This window comes from Mobula hypostoma, chromosome 8, assembly GCF_963921235.1.
Source record: "Mobula hypostoma chromosome 8, sMobHyp1.1, whole genome shotgun sequence".
NCBI classification, from domain to species: Eukaryota; Metazoa; Chordata; class Chondrichthyes; order Myliobatiformes; family Myliobatidae; genus Mobula; species Mobula hypostoma.
Genome location: NC_086104.1, coordinates 128,703,757 through 128,721,867, shown reverse-complemented (window position 1 = coordinate 128,721,867; position 18,111 = coordinate 128,703,757). Strand labels below are relative to the sequence as shown.

At 43.5% G+C, this 18,111-nt stretch overlaps 1 protein-coding gene across 1 annotated transcript; it reads right to left on the bottom strand.

The window, feature by feature from the left end:
• Positions 1 to 1,287: 1,287 nt before the first annotated feature.
• On the bottom strand, positions 1,288 to 2,016 carry LOC134350935 (histone H2B 1/2-like). The gene has a single exon (XM_063056794.1). It carries the CDS (start codon positions 1,978 to 1,980, stop codon positions 1,606 to 1,608), a length of 375 nt encoding a protein of 124 aa, XP_062912864.1. The 5' UTR covers positions 1,981 to 2,016; the 3' UTR covers positions 1,288 to 1,605.
• Between the last annotated feature and the right edge of the window lie 16,095 nt (positions 2,017 to 18,111).

Here is an 18,111-nt window from a genome sequence, read left to right as displayed (position 1 = left end):
ATCCCCACATCCTTCATACCCATGTACTTATCCAAATATGTGTGTTCAGTTCTGGTCACCTCAAGGAAGTGGATACTATACGAGTCCAGAGGAGATTTACAAGGGATACTTCAGGGCATACCTTATGAGAATAGGTAGAGTGTACTTGGCCTTTTCTCCTTGGAGTGACGGAGGATGAGAGGCGACCTGATAGAGGTGTACAAGATGATGAGAGACATTGATCCTGTGGATAGTCGAGGCTTTTTCCCCCAGGGCTGAAATGGCTAGCATGAGAGGGCATAGTTTTAAGGTGTTTGGAAGGAGGCAGAGAGATGTCAGGGGTAAGTTTTTCCCCCACAGAGTAGTGAGTGTGTGGAATGGGCTGCCGGCAAAAGCAGACACAATTGGGTCTTTTAAGAGCTTCTTAGAAAGTACGTGGAGCTTAGAAAAATAAAGGGCTATGCACTAGGGAAATTCTAGGAGTAGATTATATATTCAGCACAACACTGTGGGCCGAAGGGCCTGTAATGTGCCGTAGATTTCTATGTTCTATCTGCATATTGAAATTGAACCCACATTCAGCATCCTGGGTGAATTAAGTTCCCCTTAAATGTTTCCCATGAAGTCGCACACAACCTCAGTGGAAAAAGCCTGATAATTCTCTGTACCTCCAGCAAATCTCCCCTCATTCTCCTACAGTTGCAGAAGGGCGCAGTTGTCTCAGAACCCGGCTAGGGTTGTCAATTTTATGCCAACTGAGAACCTTACTCTCTTCCACATTCCTTATTAGCATAGAAATCAGTAAGTGGGCCTACAGGTATTAATAACCGATAGAAAGTAGGCGTTATTCACATTTTAGCTTTAGTAAAACTGATGGGTGTCCCTATGCTTCATTAACATCTGGAAGTGAGCGGTCACATCTTTGGTATTTCCCCGGGGCACCGACATTTGTTCTGCGCGGGTGCACAGGTTTAACCCTCGCCTCGCCACATCTCCCACGGGATTTAGAGTTCAGTGGGGTGCATTTGCACCGGAGGGATCACTAGATACCGTGAAAGGAACAATTCCGAAGAGGCGGGCGATCGGAGCGGAACGCCGGCGGAGTTTCGTGATTTACCGTGAACGAACCCAGGGACGCCGGCCACCGGGGTTAAGACGGGAGAGGGGCGCACTCCGCCGTGCCCCCTACCGCAGCCGCCGCCGGACCCATCGTGCCGGGAATTTGCTGCTGCGTGTTTCCGCGCCTGCGGCCCATGCCTGCGCGACAGGGAAGCCAGGCCGCCCGGATTGAATGGAACACTCGAGTGCTAGAGAAAAGGGTCTAGTTTAATGAACAACAGTCACAATAAACATTGACAGAGCGACGCCAGCCTGCAGCTGCAGACTAGCCTACACGGGACTGCCGGGAGCCTTCAGACAACACAATCACGGCACCGGCTCCTTCGTTCGAACGGCAATCACAACCGTTCAGTCCGTGAACAGGAGGCAATAATTCCCAGAACATTGAATCATAAAAATACAGAAGAAATTCTCAACTAAAGACATAGTTCTCAAACAACCCAGTCCATATCCTCTAACACAGGCTTCCGGCGGTTTGCAGAGCCTTTGTTTTGCGGCGGCGGGCCTTCACTTGGAGCTGGTGTACTTGGTCACCGCCTTGGTGCCCTCCGACACGGCGTGCTTGGCCAGCTCCCCGGGCAGCAGCAGGCGCACGGCGGTCTGGATCTCCCGGGAGCTGATGGTCGACCGCTTGTTGTAGTGGGCCAGGCGGGAAGCCTCGCCCGCGATCCGCTCGAAGATGTCGTTGACGAACGAGTTCATGATGCTCATGGCCTTGGAGGAGATGCCGGTGTCGGGGTGGACCTGCTTCATCACCTTGTAGATGTAGATGGAGTAACTCTCCTTCCTCAGCTTCCTCCGCTTCTTGCCGCCCTTCACCGGCGTTTTGTTCATGGCCTTCTTAGCGCCCTTCTTGGGAGCCGTCTTCTTCTCCTCCGGCATCTTCGGCGGCGGTTCGCAGCGCAACAATGAGGCGAGGCGGCCGCCGGGCCAGCTTTATATACACTGCCCGCATGGTCATATGCTAATGAAGGATTGCGAGAACTCGCTTTATGATTGGGCGGTCTGGAGGCGCGTCATGTTCTACCCGGTGTCGCTCTCCGATTGGTGGCGGCGAGTACAAAGCTGTGCCGGGGTCCCGGTGCCCAGCCTCGTCCCGCCGTGCACCAAATCATTAACTAATTTCAATCCAGTCATATTTGCATGGACGTATAAGATTGATTTGCGACAGAAATAGCGAGTTTTGTCATCTTTGTTTAAATTTGCCATACACCTCTCTTCCGCTTCCCCGAACCTTCGTCAATTCCTTAAAGACAGGCGAGTCAGTTATTGAGTCGGAACACTTAAAACCTTCAGAATTATTACTCAATCCATGCCACGGATCACAATTCCACGGATCACATTGAGAATTTGACACTCATATTTTTCAAAACATTAAAGCAAAAAACAAATGGTAGTGCAGGCAGCCCCCGTGAAAAAAGGGAGGTAGCAAATGTTTTGAGAGAAAGAGTGTGTGTGTGTGTGTGTGTGTGTGTGTGTGTGAGAGAAAGAGAAAGAAAGAAAGAGAAACAAAACATAAGCAAAGGAACACAATTTTTAAAACAATCTGAAGACAAAGGATTTTAGTTGTAAGAAGATATTGGCCAAATTACAATACTGATGGGGGATTCCAATATGCCGGTAGGTTAGTAAAATCAGGTTGCTGCTGAACTCCAGGAGGGGGAATTTTAGAGCAGATCGTGGTTGAGCGCACTAGAGGATCAGCTATTCTGGATTGGGTGTTGTGCAATGAATCAGAATTGATTAGATAAAGATAAAGATAAAAGCATCGTTAGTCTTGCGAGACCATGGATCTGCGCCTGGAAAGTCTTCACTCTCCAGGGAGCAGGCCTGGGCAAGGTTTTATGGAAGACCAGCAGTTGCCCATGCTGCAAGTCTCCCCTCTCCAGGACACCAATGTTGTCCAAGGGAAGGGCATTAGGACCCATACAGCTTGGCACCAGTGTCGTTGCAGAGCAATGTGTGATTAAGTGCCTTGCTCAAGGACACAACACGTTCCCTCGGCTGAGGCTCGAACTCACGGCCTTCAGGTCGCTAGTCCAATGCCTTAACCACTTGGCCACGTGTCCACAATTGATTAGAGACCTTAAGGTAAAAGAACTCTTAGGGGCAAGTGATCATTGAGGAGAAACTAAAGTTAGATGTATCAGTATTACAGTAGAGTAAAGGGAATTACAATGGGACAAGAGAGGAGTTAGCCAGAATTAATTGGAAAAGAACACTGGCAGGGGTGACGGCAGAGCAGCAATGGCTGGAATTTCTAGAAGCAATTCAGAAGGCACAGGATATCTACATCCCAAAGAGGAAGGGAAGTATTTGAAAGAAAATGTGACCCAACTGTGGCTAACAAGAGAAGTCAAAGCCAAAGAGAGGGCATATAATAGAGCAAAAATTAGAGGAAGTTAGAGTATTGGGAAGCTTTTAAGAACCAACAGGAGGCAACTAAAAAGTCATTAAGAAGGTAAAGGTGGAATACGAAAGTAAGCTTGCCAATAATATTAAAGAGGATACCAAAAGTTTCTTCAGATACATAAAGTGTGAAAAAGAGGAGAGAGTGGATATTGACCACTGGAAAATGATCCTGGAGAGGTAGTAATGGGGGACAATGAAATGGCAGATGAACTGAATAAGTATTTTGCAGCAGTCTTCACAGTGGAAGACATTAGCGGTTTGATTGAAGTTCCAGGTGTCAGGGGTCATGAAGTGTGAGAAGTTGCTATTACTAGAGAGAAGGTCGTTGGGAAACTGAAAGGTCTGAAGGTAGATAAGTCACCTCGACCAGATAGTCTACACCCCAGCATTCTAAAAGAGGTGGCTGAAGCGATTGTGGAGGCATTAATAATAATCTTTCAAGAATTACTAGATTCTGGAATGGTCCAGAAGATTGGAAAATTACAAATGTCACTTCACTCATCAAGAAGGGAGAGAGGTAGAAGAAAAGAAACTATAAACCAGTTCGTCTGACCTCAGTGGCTGGGAAATTGTTGGAGTCACTTATTCAGGATGAGGTCCTAGGCTAATTGAAGGCACATGATAAAATAGGCCATAGATAGTCAGCATTGTTTCCTCAAGGGAATATCTTAACTGACAAATCTGTTGGAATTCTTTAAAGAAATAACAAGCAAGATAGACAACGGAGAACCAGAAGGCCTTGGGTTTTCAGAAGGCCTTTGAAAAGGTGCCACACATGAGGCTGCTTAACAAGCTCTGAGCCCACAGTATTACAGGAAAGGATCCAGCATGGATAAAGCATTGGCTGATTGGCCACTAAGTGCGAATAAAGGGAGCCTTTTCTGGCTGGTTGCGGTGACATGTGTTCCACAAGGGCCTGTGTTGGATCCGTTTCTCTTTACATTGTATGTAAATGATTTGGATGATAGAATTGAAGGCTTTGTTGCAAAGTTTGCAGACAATATGAACATAGGTGGAGGGACAGATAGTAGAGAGACAGATTAGAATAATGGGCAAAGAAATGGCAGATGGAATACAGTGATGGGAAGTGTATGGTCATGCACTTTGGTAGAAGAAATGAAAGGGTTGACTATTCTCTAAATGGAGAGAAAGTACAAAAAACTGAGGTGCAAAGGGACTTGGGAGTCTTCGTGCAGGATTTCCTAAAGGTTAATCTGTCAGCTGAGTCGGTGGTGAGGAAGGCAAATGCAATGTTAGCATTCATTTCAAGAGGACTAGAATATAAAAGCAAGGATGCAATGTTGAGATTTTATAAAGTTCTAGTGAGACCTCACTTGGAGTATTGTGAGCAGTTTTGGGCCCCTTATCTTAGAAACTAGAGAGGGTTCAAAGGGCATTCACAAAAATGACTCCAGGATTGAATGGCTGAGCATTTGATGGGCCTTTGGCCTGTTTTTGCTGGAATACAGAATAATGAGGGGGTGGCCTCATTGAAACCGATCGAACGGTGAAAGACCTTGATGTGGAGAGGATGCTTCCAATGGTGGCAGAGTCTAAGACCAGAGGACACACTCAGAATAGAGGGGTGTCCTTTGTGGGCAGAAGGCAGGAGATTGGGGCTGAGAGGGAAAATGGATCAGCCACGATGAAATGGCATAAATGGCCTAATTCTGCTCTTGTGTCTTATGGTCTAATCTGTAACAGCGTTTTTATTAAAATGTACAAGTTGAAATGGGGTCAGAGAGCAGTGGGATGATACAGATATTATCCCTGAACAATAATCCGATATGAAGAATAAACACACAGCTAGGGAATATATTAAGGCGGCTAACGTAAATAAAATTGAATAATTTACCAGAAAAAAATTAAAATGCAACTCAGGCACTTTAAAAGCAGCGGTCTCGCTTTTCAGTCTTTGATGGCTACAAAATGAGGCGGGGCAGATCTGACGATAAAGGACGAGCTGAGATGTAAGGACATAGAGCCGCTGTCCTATCCCGATGCACCATGGCTTTAATATTGCAACTGCTCTGCGTGAGACCACAGGAAACCACAGGGTTGTGTACACAACTAAACACATCACAGAAAGCAACCTCTGTGGACTCTGTCTACACTTCTCGCTGCCTCCATAAAGCGGTCAGCGTAAACAAAGATCCCACATACCCCAGATATTCTCTCCCCTGCTCCTCCCAATGATAATTGGGCAGCAGATACAAAGACCTGAAAGCACATACCACCTGGTTGAAGAACAACTTTCATTCCATCATCATGGGATAAATCGATATTTACTAAGAAGGATATGGAGGATAGGGAGGTCAGTGCCGAGAGTATTAATATGCCAGGGCATTTAAAGTGTAGGAGGTTGCATTGGGTCTCCTAAAGAGCATTAAGGTGGATAAGTCCCCAAGGCTTGATGGGAAATATGTCAAAGTGAAGAGATTGCTGGGGCCTTGATCAATATCTGTGTGTTCTCTCTAACCACAGGTGGGGTCCTAGAGGACTGGTGAGAAGTTAACGTTGTTTCATTTTCAAGAAGGGAACTAGGGATAATCCTGGAAACTATTGACCAGTGGGAAAGTTACTGGAGAGAATTCTTAGGGTTAGGATTTATGAGTATCTGGGAAACCTAATTAGCATGGCTTTGTGTGGGGCAAGTTGTGTCTTTTTTTGAGGAGAAGGGATTGATGAAGGTAGAGCCATGGAGGTTGACCACGTGGATTTTAGTAAGGCACTTGACAAGGTCCCTCATGGGAGGCTCATCCAGAAGATTAATATATAGATGATCCAATGAGAGGAGGGGCTGTACTGGACCTGGCCAGGTGACTGACCTTTCAGTGGGTGAGCAGTTAGGAAACAGTGACCACAACTCCTTAACTTTCAGGATAGTTATAGATAAGGATAGGTACAGTCCTTGCAAAACACTCCTAAATTAGGGTAGGGCAAATTACAAGGGCGTTAGGCAGGAACTAAGAAGAATTAATTGGAAATACTTTTTTTTTCTGGCAAGTTCAGATCAGACACGTGGAAGATGTTTAAAGATCAATTGCACAGAGCCCAGTAATAGTATTTTCCTGTTAGAAGGGAGGATAGAGATAGAAAGATAAGAGAAACCTTAGATGTCCAGAGAGGTGATAAGTTTAGTCAAGAAGAAAAGGGAAAAGTATATAAAGCTTCAGAAGTTAGGATCGAATGAAGCACATGAGGAGGATAAGGAAAGTAAAAAGGAAATCAAGAAGGGAATTAGGAATGTCAGGAGGGACCATGCAAAGTCCTTGGCAAGAAGGATTAAGGTGAATCATAAGGCATTGTATACATACATCAAGAGCAAGTGAATAACTAGGGAGAGGGTTGGACCCCTCAAGGATAAAGGGAGGAACATTTGTCTGGATGTGAGAATGTGAGTGAGGTACTTAATGAGTAGTTTGCTTCAGTATTTACCAAGGAAAAGGATATGGAGGACCAGGAGATCAGTGCTGAGTGTGTAAATACATTGGGGCATTTAGAGGTCGAGGAGGAGGAAGTATTGGATTCCTAAGGAGTATTAAGGTGGATAAGTCCCCGGAGCCTGTTGAGATTTACCCCCAGGTTATTGAGGGAGGTGAGAGACAAGATAGCTGTGGCATTGACCAGTATCTTTGTGTCCTCTCTAGGCACAAGCAAGGCCCGAAAGAGTGGTGAGTGGCTAATATTTAAGAAGGGAATAAGGGAAAATCCTCAAAACTATAGATCAGTGAGTCTCACATCAGTTGTAGGGAAATTGCTGCAGAAAGTTCTTAGGAATGGGATATATGAACATTTGGAAACCTATGATGTCATTAGTCATGCCTTACCAACTTGATTGAGTATTTTGATAAGATGATGAGAGAGATTGATAAGGGTAGGGCAGTGGATGTTTTCTATACGGATTTTAGGAAGGTGTTTGACAAAGTCCCTCATTGGAGGCTAATTAGGATGCTTTGGGTCCATGGTGAATTGGCTGTTTGGATTCAGAACTGGTTTGCAGATATAAGACAGAAGGTAGTGGTCAAAGAGACTTATTTGAGCTGGAGGTCTGTGATTAGTGGTGCTCCGCGGGGATCTGTGCTGGGACCTCTGCTGTCTGTGATGTATAAATGCCCTGAATGAAAACGTAGATGGGTGCATTAGTAAGTTTGTGAATGACACCAAGATTGGTGGAGTTGTGGATAGTGTAGGAGACTGGCAAAGAGTACAGGGCAAGGTAGATCAGTTGCAGACATGGGCACAGAGATGGCAGATGGAGTTTCACCCAGATAAATGTGAGGTGTTGCACCTTGGTAGGGCAAGTGCACATTTAAAAAAAAATTAATATATACTTTTTAGCTGGCACAGCACAACATTGTGAGTAGAAAGGTCTGTTCCTCTGCTGTGCTGTTTTGAGTTTAATTAAGATGCATGGGTTCCATGGTGAATTGGCCACTTACATTCAGAACTGGCTTGCCCATAGAAGACAAGAGGGTGGTGTTCAAAGGGACTTATTCTAGCTGGAGGTCTGTGATTAGTGGTGTTTGTGATGTATATACAGTTAATGACCTGTATGAAGTTGTAATTGGGTGGGGGTTAGTAATTTTGCAGATGATGCAAAGATGGTTGCTGTTGTGGACTGGCAAAGAATACAGCGGACTATTGATCAGTTGTAGATCTGGGCAAAGGAATGGTGGATGGAGTTTAATCCAGCCAAATGTGAAGTGTTGCTCCTTGGCAGGTCAAATGCAAAGAGACAATGCACTGTTAAGGGTAGGATCCTTAACAGTGTTGATGAGTGGGGGATCAAGTTCATAGCTCCCTGAAACACAGGTTGATAGGGTGGTTAAGAAGGCTTATGGTATGCTCACCTTTATTAGTTGCATCAAATGTAAGGAAGTCATGTTGCATCTTTATAAAACTCTAGTTTGGCCACATCTGGAGTATTGCATACAGTTCTGGTCACCACATGAGAGGAGGATGTCAAGGCTTTGGAGAGGGTTCAGAAGAGGTTTACCAGGACGCTGCCTGGATTAGAGGCATGTTCTCTCACGAGAGGTTGGACAGAGTTGGGTTGTGTTTTCTGGAGTAGCAGAGGCTGACGGGAGATCTGATAGAGGTTTATAAGATTCCGAGAGGCAGAGACAGAGTAGACAGACGGGATCTTTTTCTTCGGGCTGGAATGTCTAGTAGCAGAGGCCATGCATTTAAAGTGAGAGGGGATCATTTTAAAGGAGCTGCTTTTTTTAAACAGAAATTGGTGGGTCCCTGGAATGTGCTGCCTGGGGTGGGGGTAGAGGCAGATACATTAAGGACTTTTAAGAGATGTTTAGATAGGCACGTGAATGTGAGGAAAATAGATGGATATGAACATTGTGTAGGCAGAAGAGATAAGTTTAGTTACCTATTCGATTACTAATCTAATTGGCTTGGCAGAACATGGTGGCCAAAGGGGGCTGTTCTTGTGCGGAACTGTTCTATATTCCATAAATCAGCCATGATCTGATGACAGAGCAGATTTGGTGGGCAGAATACCCTAATGCTGCTCCTATATCTGATGGTCTTACGATATTTTAAGACTATTCAACATTGCCCTGGTACCATGAGATGAACTCTTGACCTCACTCTCAGACTTCGTCTATATTGCTTTACACCTTATTGCCTGCCTGTCTGGGACTCCCTCTGTAAATAGCACTCTTTTCTGTACTTTGTTATTGTTTTTCAAGAGCTGCTGAGGCATGGCTTAAGAAGGAAGTGCATAGCAGGTATAGACAGCAAGGAACAAATGGGGTACTTGAGAGCTATCTTGCATTTCTAATACTCAGGGAGGAAATCAGAAGGATTAAAAGCAAGCATGAGGTTGCTCTAGCAGACAAGTGAAGGAGTATCTCAAGGGATTCTACAGATGTATTAACAACAAAAGGATAACAAGGAACAAAATTGATCCTCTTGAAGATCAGTGTGGTCAGCTATGCATGGAAAGAGACGGGGGAGATCTTAAATGGATTTTCTTTTTGCATCTGTATTTACTAGGGAGATGACACAGAGCATATGGAAGTGAGGTAAAGTAGCAGTGAGATCACAGACTGTGTACAGATTACAGAGGAGGAGGTGATGCTGTCTTGAGGCAAATGAGGGTAGATGAATCCCCAAAGTCTGACATGGTGTTCCTTTGGACCTTGTGAGAGGCTAGTGCAGGAATTGCAGGGATGCTAGCAGAAGTATTTAAAATGTCCTTAGCCACAGGAGAGGCGCCCGAGGATTGGAGGATAGCCAATGTTGTTCCATTGTTTAAGAAAGGTTATTTTGTTTAGTTTATTTTGCGATACAATGCGGAGCAATCCCTTCGAGACATGCCGCCCCACAGGACAATTTACAATGACCAGTTAACCTACCTGGTACATCTTTGGGTGGTGGGAGGAAACCAGAGCACCCAGTGGAAATCCATGCATTCCACGGCACAGAAACTCCTTACAGAACAGCACCAGAATTGAATTCTGAAACACTCTAAGCTGTGACAGGTTAGGTTCAGAAAATATGGTGAGAAATTATAAGCAGGTGAGCCTGACATCAGTAGTGGACAAGTTATTGGGAGGTACTTTAAAGGACCAGATAGACAGGGACTGATTAGGGATAGTCGATATGGCTTTGCGCATGGTAGGTGGTATCTAAACAATTTGATAGTTTTTTTGAGGAAGTTATCAGGAAAGTTGATGTAGGAAAGGCAGTGGATATAGCCTACGTGGAGATTAGCAAGGTCAATGGGAAGATCGGTCAAGAAGGTTGAGTCGCTTGGCATTCAGGATGAGATAGAAACAGTATTGTAAAGATGAGTGGCAGGCCAAAAACTCATGCTCAGAGTGAGTGAGAGTGAGAGAAACCTGTAATTTATACCTCAGCTAATACAGGTTGCGAGTATCCTGACTAGTCACATCATGATTTTGAATGGCAATTTGAATGTATAGGAGTGCAGGACGCTGCAGAGAGTGAGTGTACTCTGCCCAATACTTATACTTTATACTTCATTGTCGCCAAATAATTGGTACTAGAAAGTACAATCATCACAGCAATATTTGATTCTGCGCTTCACACTCCCTGGATTACAAATATTAAATATTAAAAATTAGTAAATATAAAAATTTTAAATTATAAATCATAAATAGAAAATAGAAAAATGGAAAGTAAGGTAGTGCAAAAAAACCGAGAGGCAGGTCCGGATATTTGGAGGGTACGGCCCGGGTCCGGGTCAGGATCCGTTCAGCAGTCTTATCACAGTTGGAAAGAAGCTGTTCCCCAATCTGGCCATACGGGTCTTCAAGCTCCTGAGCCTTCTCCCGGAGGGAAGAGGGACAAAAAGTCTGTTGGCTGGGTGGGTCGTGTCCTTGATTATCCTGTCAGCACTGCTCCGACAGCGTGCTGTGTAAAGTGAGTCCACGGATGGAAGATTGGTTTGTGTGATGTGCTGTGCTGCGTTCACAATCTTCTGCAGCTTCTTTCAGTCTTGGACAGGACAACTTCCATACCAGGTTGTGATGCACCCTAGAAGAATGCTTTCTATGGTGCATCTATAAAAATTAGTGAGCGTTTTAGGGGACAGGTCAAATTTCTTTAGTTTTCTCAGGAAGTAAAGGCGCTGATGGGCCTTCTTGGCAGTGGACTCTGCTTGGTTGGACCAAGTCAGGTCATTTGTGATATTGACCTGGAGGAACTTAAAGCTTTTGACCTGTTCCACTTGCGCACCACCAATGTAAATTGGGTTGTGCGGTCCGCTACTCCTTCTGAAGGATAGGTTATTGTCTTCACACCATGCCACCAGGTTCTTAATTTCCTCTCTATACTCAAACTCATCATTACTCATATTACCAATACATCTCGGGCACATCCTAATCAACCAACAAAGCCATTGGCAGTATCCACAGGAGGTACTGCCTCAAGAAGGAAACATCTAAGATCAAAGATGCTCAAGAGTATTCAATCTTTTATTAACCCCCATCAGCTAGGATGTACAGAAGCCTTAAATTGCACAACCCCAAGTTCAAGAACAGCTTTCCCTGAATCGTTTGGTTCTTGAACCAACCGGCAAAACCCTAATCACCAGTTAAGCAACACTATGAATACTTTGCACTAAAATGGACTTTGTTTTTGTTCTAATTCTGTTTTTTTTTGGGTAAAAAAAAGTCTTGTATTTTTCTTATGAATGCTGCTTATATGATACCCTGCTGCCGTAAGTAAAATTTTCATTGCACCTGTGCATATAAATTTGACTTTGACTTCAATAAAAGGCAAAGTCGAGCTTTTCATCTGTCATGTTCTCTGCCTCTCCTGGTCTCTTGGGGGAATCTGTTACATCAGTCTAATATCACTTGGTTCTTTGTAGTACCCTGCCATTTAATAGATCTCTCCTGTAAGCAACCTGTCAGCACTGTAATGTAATTGGAAACCTTCCATCCGGGCTAAAAGATCACCCTCAACATCCTGAGCTCTTCAAAGTAAAGTACTACATTGAGATTTTTTTTTCCAATTTGCAAAAGACGACAAACTGTGCAAATAAAAAATTACTGAGAACAAGAGTTGTAGAGTTCTTGAAAGTGAGTCTGTAGGTTGTAGGATCAGTTCATAGTAGTAGTGATTGAAGTTATCCATGCTGGTTCAGTAGCCTGATGGTTGTAAGGTAGAAACTGTTCCTGAAACTGACTCGTAAGTGTCCTCTAATTTAGTTCTTTATTGAATACATTTTGGAAATCCACCTAAAGGTTCCTCAATACTCAAGTGAAATACTCAAAAATCACCTGTAGCCTGATTTCCCTTTTATTGGATCACATCACCTCTGCTCGTTGGATGGCTCTTTTTAATGACCTGCCATTTCATACTTAACACTGGATTCCAGCATTTTCCCAGTGACAGATGTCAGCCTACCTGGCCATATTATTCATTTTAAAAGGTCTAATCTTTACATCAGCAAGATTTTCTTCCTTATACATGCTAAAACTCATTCTGCCCATTTATAAAAAAGACATACAGGCTTAATCTCACAGAGGAGAATTTTTTCACTTCCAGAACTCATAATTTGCAGTGCTGGTAAAAACTTTAAAAGGAAATGAGATAGGTGCACTAAAATAATCTGCTGGGCTCTGGTAAAATGAGATAGGAAGATAGGTCAACAGAAATCTAACACAGCTAAATGACCCCTTTATGATGCTGTGAGGAATCTTTCTTTGAACTTTTCCACCTCAGCTTTCTCTTGCTAAAGGCAAGACTGGTGAAGTGCGTGCTTGAAATGAAACATATAAAATTGTGTCTGAAATAATCCAACCTATAGTAGCTGCCATCCATCAGGATCATGTTCAAGAGATCCTGCACATTTTATGCTATAGGAAAGTGTCTCCTGAAATACTATTCCATACTCCCCAACCACCATTTATTGAGATACAACATGGATAGGTCCTTGCAGCCCTCTGAGCCACGCCGCCAGCAAACCCCCAATTTACACACTTTAATTCCACGTCCCATTCCCATTCTGATATGTCTATCCACGGCCTCCTCTACTGTCAAGATGAAGACACACTCAGGTTGGAGGAACACCACCTTATATTCCATCTGGGTAGCCTCCAACCTGATGGCATGAACATTGACTTCTCTAACTTCCGCTAATGCCCCACCTCCCCCTCGTACCCCATCCGTTATTTATTTATATACACACATTCTTTCTCTCTCCTTTTTCTCCCTCTGACCCCTCACTATACCCCTTGCCTATCCTCTGGTTTCCCCCCCCCCTTTTCTTTCTCCCTGGGCCTCCTGTCCCATGATCCTGTCATATCCATTTTGCCAATCAACTGTCCAGCTCTTGGCTCCATCCCTCCCCCTCCTGTCTTCTCCTATCATTTTGGATCTCCCCCTCCCCCTCCCACTTTCAAATCTCTTACTAACTCTTCCTTCAGTTAGTCCTGACGAAGGGTCGCAGCCCGAAACATCGACACTACCTCTTCCTAGAGATGCTGCCTGGCCTGCTGCGTTCACCAGCAACTTTGATGTGTGTTGCCCCAATTTAATCCTTGCCTAATCACTGGACAATTTACAATGACCAACTGGTGGGTCTTTGGACTGTGGGAGGAAACTGGAGAACCCAGAGGAAATACACGCAGTCACGGAGAGACTCCTTACAGGTAGCAGCAGGAATTGAACCTGTAAAGTGTTGTGTGAACCACTACTGTGCCACCATCTGATAGAACTCTCACTGGCAGCCTATGTACCATGATCTTCATGGTTAGGCATCTCAATACCCACAATTGAGTAAAGGGGGAAAAATCCTGGGACTTTGGAGATTCTAGATATCATGACCATCTTCAAGCAAGCACACAAATCTAACTGTGGTAACTACAAAGGGGTTTATTTCCTATCTGTCACATTTCATAGATAGCTGTTCTCCAAATCACAGATACTGTCCAACCAGGATGGAAAATGAACATAGAACTTTACAGCATGATACGGACCCTTGACCAATGATGTTGTGCCTAACCTTTAACCTACACCAAGATCAATCTAGTGATTCCCTCCCACATAACCTTCCATTTTCCTTCCTCCATGTGCCATTCTAAGTCTCTTAAATGTCTCTAATGTATCTGCCTCTATCACCAGCTCCAGCAGTGCATTCCATACACTGTGTAAAAAAATCTACCACAGACATCCCTCCTATTCTTCCCTCCAAACACCTTCAAGTTATGCACCTTGTCGGGGAGGGTTTAAGCTAACTTGGCAAGGGGATGGAAACCATAATGACAGGGCTGAGGAAGGGGAAGTTGGTATAGAAGTACAATAGTGTGCAAAAGTCTGAGACACCCTAGATTCTCTTTAAAATTTACTAAATAGTTTTAGATGTTTATTTCTTTGTCTTCTGCATTAGGGTGTCAGTAGTAAAGAGCAAATTTTAATTTCCAAACGTTTGTTTTCCAAAAACAATGTTAGATACATTTTTGTATTTTGTTAAAGAAAGCATCATATTAAGTAATAGACCATTTTTCAAATAAAAACTTGATTATTTTGTAGGTACAGTATATAGCTCAGTGCATGATTGAACAAAGATAACCAACAGGGTGCTAATGATCAATGAAATAATGAGTTAAGTGAACTACACTGATTAATGGAAACAAAGATGGATGCAGAAGGAATCAAATTGGGCAATGGACAACCAAACCCAATGTGACAGTTTAACCTTCAATCATCAATTCCTACACCATGGCAAGAGTGAGCATGGCAAGAGTGACACAAAGTGGTCACCCTGCATCAGCAAGGTCTCTCCCAAGCAGAAATTTCGCAGCAGACAGGGGTATAAAGATGTGCTGTCCAAGCCCTTTTGAAGAAGCAAAAAGAAATGGGCAAGCTTAAGGACTAGAAACTAAGTGCAGGTGATGAGAGATACATCAAACTGATGTCCCTTCTAAGTTGGAAGCAGTCCAGCATTGATATCAGCTTTGAACTCACAGAAACCACTGGAACCCAAGTGCACCCCTCTACAGTCCAGAGAAGTTGTGCCAGAAGATGACTTAATTGAAGAGTTACTGTCAAAAAGCCATTCTCCAAACTGGAAACAAAACACCTACACACAAAGACACAAGGACTGGGGTGCTGAACAATGCCAGCAAGTACTCTGGACTGACGAATTGACCTCTGAGAGTGCTAAATGGATGAGTGTCTGCAGCCGGCAGTGAAGCAAGGCTTGGGGCTGCATTTCTGCAAATGGAGTTGGTGATCTGGTCAGAATTAATTAAATCCTCAATGCTGAGAAGTACAGTACAAGCAGATTCCCATCCATCACACAATACCATCAGGGAGGCACCCGATCAGTCCAAACTTCATTCTGCAGAAGGACAATGACCTCAAATACACAACCAAAGTATAAAGAATTACCTTCAACGAAAAGAAGAACAAGGAGTTCGGCAACAGATGAAATGGCCTGCACAGAGCCCTTATCTCAACATCATTGAGGCTGTTTGGGATTGCCTGGAGAGACAGAGGAAAGTGAGACTGCCAAAGTCTGCAGAAGAACTTTGCAAGTTCTCCAAGATGGTTAGCAACCTACCAGCAGATTTTCTTATAAGACTGCACAACAATGTACCCAAGACAATTTATGCAGAATTAAAGGCAAAGGGTGATCACACCAAATAGTGATTTTAGTTTTTTTTTTACTGTTTACTACTCTTCATATTTTTTTTATATTTAGAAACTTTCCATTCCATTATTTTTGAAAGCGTTTTTGCTTCATAGCATTTTTTTCATTGAACTAAGACTTTTGCACTGTAAATGCAGTGTGTAGTGGAGGTCAGACTGATGACTGGGCAAAATTGCAGTCAATGGGATGAGTTGAAGTGTAACACAGCAGCACAATCAAAAAGGGCAATGAATACAGGACTTAAGGTGTTATATTTGAATGCACACAGTATACGGACTAAAGCAAATGATCTTGTAGCACAGTTAGAGATTGGCAGGTAAACATTGTAGGCCTCAATGAGTTATGGCTGAAAGAAGATCATAGTTGGAAGCTTAATATCCAGGGATACACCTTATATCAAAAGGACAAGCAGGTAAGCAGAAGGGTTTGGGTGGCTCTGTAGGTAAAAAATTAAATCAAATCCTTAGAAAGAGGTGACATAGGAAGATGTAGAACCCTTGCAGGTAGAGTTAAGAACCTACAAGGGTAAAAAGACTATATGCAGGCCTCCAAATAGTAGCCAGGATGTAGGATATGAATCATAAAGGGAGATAGAAACTGCATGTAACAAAGGCAGGGTTATCATGGTCATGGGGCATTTCAATATGCAGGTAAATTGGCAAAATCAGGTTGCTGCTGGATCCCAAGAGGGGGAATTTGCAGAATGCCTACGAGAGAGAAGGTTGTGGTTGAGCCTACCAGGGGAAAGGCAATTATGGATTGGGTGTTGTGCAACTAACCAAATTTGATTAGAGAGCTTAGGTAAAGGAACCCTTTGGATGAGGTGATCATTTGATAGAATTCACACTGTAGTTTGAAAGAGATTAACCAGTCAATTTAATTTTGAAAGTAAGCTAGCCAGTAATAGCAACGAGGATAACGAGGATTCCAAAAGTGTATCTATGAATGAATGAGACAGGAGAGGTAGTAATGGTGGACGACCTTAAGTATTTTGTGTCAGTATTCTCTGTGGAAGACAGTAGCAGTCTGCGGAAAATTTGAGTGTCAGGGGGCAGAAGTGAGTGCAGTAGCTATTACTAAGGAAAAGGTGCATGCGAAGCTGAAAGGTCTGAAGGTAGATATCACGTGGGCCACATTGACTACATGCCAGGGCTCTAAAGGCGGTAACTTAAGAGATTTTGGAGGCATTAGTAATGATTTTTCAAGATTCATGAGATTTTGTAATGATTCTGGAGGACTGGAAAGTTACAAATATCCACAAGGGAGGGATGCAGAAGAAAGGAGGTTATAAGTCAGTTAGCCTGAATTCAGTGGTTGACAAGATGTTGGAGTCCATTATTAAGGATGAGGTTTCAAGATAAAATGGGCCAAAGTCAGCATAGTTTCCTTAAGGGGGAATCTTGCCTAATAAATCTGTTAGAATTCTTTGTGGAAATAACAGGCAAGATAAACAAAGGATGTTGTTTACTTGGATTTTCAGAAGGCATTTGACAAGATGTCATACACGGATCTGCTTAATAAGATAGGAGACCATGACATTAAAGTAAAGATAATAGCATGGATAGAAGATTGATTGACAAAGAGTGGTTATAAAGGGGGACCTTTTCTGTCAGCTGCCAGTGACTAGTGGTGTTCCGACTGCTTCTTTTCACATTAGATGTCAATGATTTGGATGACGGAATTGATGGCTCTGTGGCCATATTTGTCGGCGATATGAGGGTAAGTAGAGAGGCAGGTGATGTTGAAAGAGCAGGAGTCTACAAGAAGACAGACAGATTGGGAGAATGGACAGAGAAGTGGTAGATGGAACATAGTGGAAGGAAGTGTATGGACATGCACTTTGGTAGAAGGAATAAAGGCATAGACTATTTTCTAAACAGGGAGAAAATTCAAAAAAATCAGAGGTGAAAGAGACTTAGGAGCCCTTGTGCAGGATTCACAAAAGGTTAACTTGCAGGTTGAGTCAGTGGTAAGGAAGGCAAATCCAAATTAGCATTTATTTCAAGAGCAGAGATGTAATACTGAGGCTTTATAAGGCATTGGTCAGAAGGCTCTTGGGAGTACCGTAAGCAGTTTTTGGCCCTTCATCTAAGAAAAGTTGTGCTGGCATCAGAGAGAGTCCAGAGGAAGATATGAGCATAATTCTGGAATGAAAGGGTTAACACATGAGGAGCATTTGATGGCTCTGGGCCTGTACTCCCTGGAGTTTAAAAGAATGAAGGGGAATCTCATTGAAACTTAGCGAATATTGAAAGGTCTGGGATAGAGTGGATGTGGGGATGTTTCCTATAATGGGCAAGCCTATGCCCTGGGAAACCACCCGTCTGTCCACTCTAATCATCTTGTACATTATATTAAGCCACCTCTGATCCCTTTTCTCTCCAAAGAGAAAAACCTCAACTCCTTAGCTCGCTCAGCCTTTTCTCATAAGACATGCTCTCTAACCAATGCAG

Excerpts from the sequence above, each read along its gene's own strand:
- LOC134350935 (XM_063056794.1), bottom strand. The coding sequence starts at position 1,980 with ATGCCGGAGGAGAAGAAGACGGCTCCCAAGAAGGGCGCTAAGAAGGCC.